Below are 8227 nucleotides of genomic sequence, written 5' to 3' on the forward strand. Positions count from 1 at the left end.
GAAGGTGCATCCACTATTTCACCAAGCATTTTTTTTATTTTTTTATTTATCAAGCATGTATTTTATGACAGATACAAGTGTAAACATAATTATAAATACATGAAAAACATACGAATAAACTTTAGGTTTGTATCTATTGTGTGCTCTTGTATTGTTTTGGTTGATGTTATGTATGTATCTATTTTCTGCGGAAAATTCAAATGCAGGAATGCTTGGGATTGGTTAAAGGTTATTTCAGGACTGTATATAAGGAGGGCTGTTGCCTGTGTTTTTTTGCTGAAGTCTCACCCTGAATTAAAGAGCTGTTGTCACTAGCTTGCTTGTGCCTCTCGTTATTCCCGCGCTACTACATTGGCAATGAAGGTGGGATTGAGGCCACAAGAAGGAAAACAAAAAGAGCTTTGAGTTTCAGCCAGGGTGACGAGCGGACTACGGAGACATTCTGCGATGTCTGCCTACGTTCCGCCAAAACCCTTCGACCCGACCCGAGAGAAGTGGGGGTCGTATCTAACCAGGTTCGAGTGTTCCCTGGAAGCAAGTGAGATGCAAGGCCTCTCGGCAAATCGGAAAAGAGCTCTCTTCCTAAGCCACTGCAGGCCAGACGTTTTCGAGATGGCCGAATCCCTCTGCGAAACTACACCGGTTCAGACAGTCCCCTGGGACATCCTGCAAGTGAATCTGAGAGCCCACTATGCTCCCATTCCTTAGAAGTTTGTACAATGCTACGACCTCCAGCAACGAGTACAAAGAGAAGGAGAACCGGTCAGCGCATATGTGGCCGCAGTTCGAAAAGCCGCAACGCATTGCGACTACCGGGATCTAGACGACGCACTCCATGAACAGTTGATTTGTGGCATTAGAGACATTTGTTTACAGAGGCGCTTGCTCACAAAGCCAGATTTGACATTAGCCGGCGCACTCGATGAAGTTAGAGCACACAAAGCTAAGGCTTCCGAAGTGCTACAACGTCCACAGCCGAGCAAAGACGGCCCGAAGTCAGCCCCTGTTCATTGAGAGGAGGCGCGAACCAGTACAGAGGAAGAGTCAGATGAGGACGTCTTCCACACTGACAAAAAGAAGGGCGAGCAAAGTTGCCGCCGTGAGAACTGCTCGAGTTGCAGTGGAAATCACGAGAGACAGTCCTGCAAATACCAAGACGCCATTTGCAGGCGCTGTGAAAAGAAGGGCCATTTGGCTAGAGTCTGTAGAGCTCAATTTCCTCGAAATAACAAGTCACGTGACCATCACGATCAACCAGAACCGACACGTTCAAACCAGCCAACCAGAGATGGCGGCGCGAGAAAACGGCGTGAGAATCAAAAGCAAGACACCTACAGCACGAGAATCGGCCAAGTCAGCACATCTGTAGAGGAAAAAGTCTACACGAGAGTAGAAATTGAAGGGAGACCATGTGACATGGATATAGACACCTGGTCTGCCCTGTCAATCATGTCCTGGACAACGCTTAAATCACTTCTACCGAAGTTCCAGAGAAGCCAGCTTTCACGGCAACGAGTTTGCCTTCTTGACTACCAAGGAAACCGAGTTCCTGTGGAAGATGTGGGCACGTTCCGGGTCACCTACTGCGAGTTCCAGAAAGAGCTTCCCCTGACCATCATCAGCAAGTCGCTGCCAAGCCTCCTGGGCCTAGCTTGGTTTCAAGCCCTCGGCATGGGCTTCACGGGTATCCACAGCCTCGGCGGACCGTCTCTAAAGGACAGCCTCCTGCACGAGTTCCAGGACATTTTTGAAGAGTCACTAGGCAAGTACGTGGGGACCCCTATTTCTTTTAATCTAGACCCTAATGTAGCCCAGATTAGGTTAAAGACAAGACGAGTACCATTTGCCCTAAAACCAAAAATAGATGCGGAACTTGACAAACTGATCAAACAAGGGGTGTTAGTTCCTGTAGATCACGCTAAGTGGGAAACCCCAATAGTCATGCCAGTAAAGTCAGACGGATCAATCAGAATCTGCGCTGATTATAAATGCACGATCGATAAGGCGTTGCACAGAGCGCATACCCAGTCCCGATCGTCCACCATTTGCTTCATTCCCTGGGCCCTGGCAAGATATTCACTAAGTTAGACCTTGTGCAGGCGTACCAGCAGCTGCCGGTAGATGACGCTATGGCAGAATCACAAACTATAGTAACGCACAGAGGTGCGTTCAAATGCACTAGACTGCAGTTTGGGGTTAGCATTGCACCAGGCTTTTCCAAAGCACTATGGAGCACCTACTACAAGGACTCCCAGGGGTTGTACCCTATTTTGACGATGTCCTCATTAGTGGCCAGAATGAGGCACAGCTTGGAGAAAGAGTTAGACAAGCGCTCACCAGGTTTAGAGAAGCAGGACTTAAACTCAAAAAGTCCAAATGTAAAATTGCGGTACCCTCCATAGAATTTTTGGGCTATCGAATTGACGGCACAGGCATTCACCCCACGGAAAGCAAAGTAAGGGCCATCCAAAATGCACCCACACCAAAGTCGAAGGCCGAACTGCAGGCCTTCCTGGGACTTCTGAACTTTTATACCATGTTCCTCAAAGACAAAGCCACCATTGTGGAACCATTACATAGACTGCTAGGAAAAAATGTTCCTTGGGTTTGGGGCAAGACTGAAGCGGCTGCATTTAAGGCTGTTAAAAAACTTTTCTCTGAAGACAGTTTTCTTATCCAATACAACTCGGAATTGCCGCTTGTGCTTGTCTGTGATGCATCCCCTTTTGGAGTGGGCGTTCTGTTGAGCCATAGACTACCGAATGGGTTAGAGGCACCCATTGCCTACTACTCTCATACCCTGTCCAGTGCAGAACGAAATTACAGTCAGCTGGACAGGGAAGCTTTAGCGGCTGTGGCGGGGGTCAAAAAATTTCACGAATATTTGTTTGGCTGGACTTTTGAACTTATAATGGACCATCAGCCATTGTTGGGACTTTTGGCTGGTGACAAACCAACCCCGGCCGCTCTCTCCCCCCGGATGACCAGGTGGTCTATTTTCTTGGCCGCTTATTCGTATAGACTAATCCACTGACCGGGCCGGACACTAGGCCATGCTGACGCCCTCAGCCAGTGCCCCTTGCCCGATCTGTTGGAAAACCCGACTCCGGAAGCCCCTGTATTGTTGATCGATGTTGTATCCCTGGGGCCCCTCTCGTCTGGCGAGGTGGCAAGGGCATCTGCCAAAGACACTGTTTTACGAACTGTTATGGGCTGGGTCATGAGGGGTTGGCCAACTAAGGTGGACAGTGGGGATTTTCAAGTGTTCTTTAACAAGAAGAATGAGTTGTCTATGCTGGAGGGCTGTTTATTGTGGAGTGATAGGGTGGTTATTCCCTCACGGTTAAGGCATCGGGTGTTGGAATTGCTACATGAGGGGCACCCTGGTATAGTCAGAATGAAGAGTCTGTCTCGGAGTTATGTGTGGTGGCCACAACTTGACAGAGACGTCACAGAGTGGGTGGGAAAATGCAGGAGTCCCGCCCGGATCCCCTGTAGTTCCCATTAGAGAGTGGGAAAAGCCTAAGGGACCATGGGGGAGAATTCATATAGATTTTGCAGGGCCCTTCAACGGCCAGAATTTTCTAATAATTGTCGACGCCTTTTCCAAATGGCTGGAAATAGCCCTAATGCCATCAACCACTTCCGAGGCAGTAATCAAGGTCCTCAGGAAGTTATTCACTACCCACGGGTTACCAGACACCCTGGTATCAGATAACGGGCCCCAATTCACAGCGACTCAGTTTGAAAGCTACCTGGCTGAATTAGGAATAAGACACGCATTATCTGTCCCATTCCATCTGGCTTCTAAAGGCCTTGTAGAGAGATTCGTACGAACGACCAAAGAAGCCCTGTCCCGACTCGATGCGGGGGACTGGCAAGCTAGGGTTGATCAATTCTTAGCAATACAGCATGCAACCCTGTGCACTGCCACAGGGCGCAGCCCAGAAGAACTTTTAATGGGTCGTAAACTCAGGTGCACTCTCGATCACTTACATCCAAACTATTCCACAGATAATGTTAAGGGGGAAGAGGGAGGATTAAGACAATTCCAAATCGGAACCCCGGTATTTGCAAGAAATTATGCTAGCGGTCCACTGTGGATAGGGGGAATTATTGTTGGAATCACCAGCCCGAAATTGTACACAGTGGACGTAGGGCAAGGTAAAATTTGGAGAAGGCATATAGATCAATTGCGTAAACCAGTGGTCCCCAACCCCCGGTCCGTGGACCGGTGCCGGGCCGTGGAGTACCTGGCACCGGGCCGCGCAGCTGGTGGGGGGGGGGGGAAAGCGTCCCACTCCTTCTGTTCCGGTCTCCATTTGTTCCGACGCTCGCTTCCCTCCCCCTAAATCCGGGCAGGTCGGTGCAGCTGCGGAAGCGTCCTGTGGGCGGAGCAGGAGGAGGAGGAGAAGGAAGGGGCGGCGTCGCCCCGCCTGCCGCCCGCACCACGTCTCGGGAGAAGGAAGGGCGCCTGGGGCCGAGCCAAGCCGGGCAGGTCAGCGGGGCGAAGGGCCGAGCCAGACCTGGGAATGGGGGGAGGGGGAGGGGAGGGGGGTTTCGGGCCTGCAGGACTGGGAGGGGGGCTCTAACCCCTCCCCCCTCTGTGTGTGTGTGTGTATAAAAGTCACACCCTTGTGCAAACACACACACACACACTTCGAAACACGCCTCCCTGTCTGGGGGAGACTGGAGGGGGGGTGTCTCTGGGCATGGGGGGTGGCATGCACACGTGTCTTGCAATACACGCGTCTCTGTGTGTGTGTGTGAGAGAGAGAATCTGGGTCCTTCCCTTGTGGGGGGATGGGTTGTGTGTGTGTGTGCCTGTGGGTTGCGTTGTATGAAATGGGCTCTGTGGGGCTCTATAGAGCTGGGTAAGGGTGAGGTGGAGAGTAGGGGTGTGTGTGTGTGTGTTTGTGTAGTACCTGTGTATATGGATATGAAGTGGGTTTATGGGATCTATAGACCTGGGAAGGTTTAAAGGTTTGATGTGTGTCTGTGTGTGTATAAAAGTCACACCCTTGTGCAAACACACACACACACACACACTTCGAAACATGCCTCCCTGTCTGGGGGAGACTGGGGGGGGATCTCTGGGCATGGGGGTGTGTCGGGTGGCATGCACACGTGTCTTGCAATACACACGTCTGTGTGTGTGTGTGTGAGAGAGAGAGAGAGAGAATCTGGGTCCTTCCCTTGTGGGGGCCGGGTTGTGTGTGTGGGGAGGGGTTGTGTGCCTGCGGGTTTGCGTTGTATGAAATGGGCTCTGTGGACTCTATAGAGCTGGGTAGGGATGAGGTGGAGAGTAGGTGTGTGTGTGTGTGTTTGTGTAGTACCGTGTGTATGGGTATGAAGTTGGTTTATGGGCTCTATAGACCTGGGAAGGTTTAAAGGTTTGATGTGGTGGAATAGAACAGAACAGAACGAGTAGAGTAGGGTAGAGTAGAGTAGTAGAGTAGAGGGAAGACGAGGGGAGGAGGAGAAGATAGAAGGAAGGAAGAATAGAATAGAAGAGAAGAAGATGAATAGAATAGGATAGAATAGGATAGGAATAGAATGAATTGAATTGAATTGAATTGAATTGAATTCTCTATTGACCAAGTGTGATTGGACACACATTGCTGGGAGTTGTAGTTTTGCAACAGCTGGAGGCACCCTGGTTGGGAAACACTGATATAGATAGATGCATAGATAGGCAGAAAGAGAGGACAAGCATAGCTCCATTTTTCCCAAGCAGGGTGCCTCCAGCTGTTGCAAAACTACAACTCCCAGCATACCCAGACAGCCTCTGGCCCTCCAGGCATGCTGGAAGTTGTAGTTTGGAAAAAGCTGGAGGCACAATGGTTGGGAAACACTGACATAGATAGATGGGGGGGGGGAAATACGAACAGCACACTATAGCAGGTTTTGGTACTCTCCAAGTGTGAGCCATGGCTAGAGGCCCCAAATTATCTCTAACATTATACAGTGAAATTACATATAATTTATATTAATTCTACCAGTGTCCAAACATATAAAGTGCATAAGTGCATTAATAATTCATAACGTGTACCCAGGTGCTAGCTCTTCTCGCTTTTCACTGGTACTTTCTCATTTTTACAGTAGTTGGTGTAGGTGTATATTGTTTTTGCTCAAATTTAACCCACAAATTAGCAAAGATGAGTACAAAACAGATGTCGTCAGAAAGTTTCCTTGGGAAAAAGAAAAGGCCCAGTGAAGAGACAGAAGAAGAGCCTTCAGCATCAAAGAAACATAAAACTTTTAACAGACAATACAATGAGTCCTACTTGAAATATGGATTTATCGGGATAGGTGATTCCCACGCGCCAACCCCGCTCTGCATAGTTTGTGGTGAGCGGCTCTCTAATGAGGCAATGAAACCCTCAAAACTGCTTCGCCACTTGAATGCCAAGCACCCTGGATTAAAAGACAAACCCCTGCAGTATTTTGAAAGAAAAAAAAGGGAACACGAAGGACAGAAGATATTTCTGAGGGCCACCACAGCAGTAAAGGAGAATGCTCTGAGAGCATCATATTTGGTGGCTAACCGTATTGCTAAGGCTAAAAAGCCATTCACTATCGGTGAAGAATTGATCTTGCCCTCCACTAAAGACATTTGTCGTGAACTTTTAGGAGAGGCTGCTGTAAAAAAGGTAGCAAATGTGCCTTTGTCGGCTAGCACCGTGACTAGGCGCATTGATGAAATAGCTGAAGACATTGAGACACAATTGTTGGAGAGGATTAATACTTCACCGTGGTACGCACTACAGGTTGATGAATCTACAGATATCGACAACAAGGCAATACTACTTGTTTATGTGCGATATCTTTATCAGGAGGATGTGCATGAGGATTTATTATGTGCACTATCTTTGCCAACCAACACCACAGGAGCAGAACTGTTCAAGTCACTGGATAGTTATATATCAGGACAACTAAAATGGTCCTTTTGTGTCGGCATATGCACAGACGGAGCTGCTGCCATGACCGGACGGCTGTCTGGTTTAACCGCTCGGATTAAGGAGGTTGCACCTGAGTGCGAATCTACACATTGTATCATTCACAGGGAAATGCTGGCAAGCCGAAAAATGTCACCAGAATTTAACAGTGTATTGAATGATGTGGTTAAAGTTATTAACCACATCAAAGCAAACGCCCTTAACTCGCGTCTATTTGAGCAGCTTTGTGAGGAGATGGACACAGAGCACAGATGCCTTCTCTTTTACACAGAAATAAGATGGTTATCCAGAGGAAAATCACTATCCAGGGTGTTTGAATTAAGAGAGCCATTGCAAAGATTTCTCTCAGAAAAGAAGTCACCACTGGCAGCACATTTCAGTGACAAGGTATGGCTTGCAAAACTGGCTTACCTGTGTGACATATTTAGCCTGCTCAATGAACTCAATCTGTCCCTTCAGGGGAAAATGACAACTGTTTTCAAGTTGGCTGACAAAGTAGCTGCATTTAAAGCCAAACTGGAGTTGTGGGGACGGCGTGTGAACAGAGGCATTTTGGACATGTTTCAGACATTAGCGGGGATTTTAGGAGAGACTGAGCCTGAGCGTTCATTCTCCCAGTTGGTGCACGATCACCTGTCTTTGCTTTTAGAAAAGTTTGAGCACTACTTCCCAACCACAAAAGACCCACGAACTGGTAAGGAATGGATCCGCGACCCATTTGTCAACAAACCAGACGAATGTAGCATGTCTGCACAAGAAGAAAATCAACTGCTGGAGATTGCAAATGACAGCGGCCTTAAAACTGTATTTGAGACAACAACTCTGCCGGTGTTCTGGATTAAAGTCATGGCGGAATATCCTGAGATTGCCACTACAGCTCTTAAGTCCCTTTTGCCTTTTCCAACATCCTATCTGTGTGAAGCGGGGTTTTCTGCAGTGACAGCAACCAAAATAAAACAACGAAATAAACTGGACATAAGCAAGACACTTCGGGTGTCATTGTCTCCTATTACCCCCAGATGGAACTGTCTCGTTGCAGAAAAACAAGCTCAGGGTTCTCATTGATTCACTAGAATCTAGTAACTAGAGTGCTTAGTTAAAGTTTAACTGTTAAAATGTTAAAGCACTTTATATTTATGTAATTGTATTTTATTTTGTAAGGCATGTTTAAATACAATAAAATAAAAGTTGTTTAATCAAAACAATCTGATATATAAACAATCAATGTGTCATCGCGAACAACGCCCCCCACCCCTGCGCGCGCTCAG

General features: G+C 47.9%; 1 protein-coding gene across 1 annotated transcript; it reads left to right on the plus strand.

The window, feature by feature from the left end:
- Nucleotides 1–6158: 6158 nt before the first annotated feature.
- LOC139315095 (SCAN domain-containing protein 3-like) lies at nt 6159–8024 on the plus strand. The gene has a single exon (XM_070941118.1). It carries the CDS (start codon nt 6159–6161, stop codon nt 8022–8024), a length of 1866 nt encoding a protein of 621 aa, XP_070797219.1.
- Nucleotides 8025–8227: the final 203 nt, after the last annotated feature.

Source organism: Pituophis catenifer, unplaced genomic scaffold, assembly GCF_029215685.1.
Source record: "Pituophis catenifer annectens isolate HBS135680 unplaced genomic scaffold, rPitCat1.0.hap2 SCAF_3, whole genome shotgun sequence".
Classification (NCBI taxonomy): domain Eukaryota; kingdom Metazoa; phylum Chordata; class Lepidosauria; order Squamata; family Colubridae; genus Pituophis; species Pituophis catenifer.

Bases quoted from the DNA above. Each gene is read 5' to 3' on its own strand.
- LOC139315095 (XM_070941118.1), top strand. From the start codon at position 6,159: ATGAGTACAAAACAGATGTCGTCAGAAAGTTTCCTTGGGAAAAAGAAA.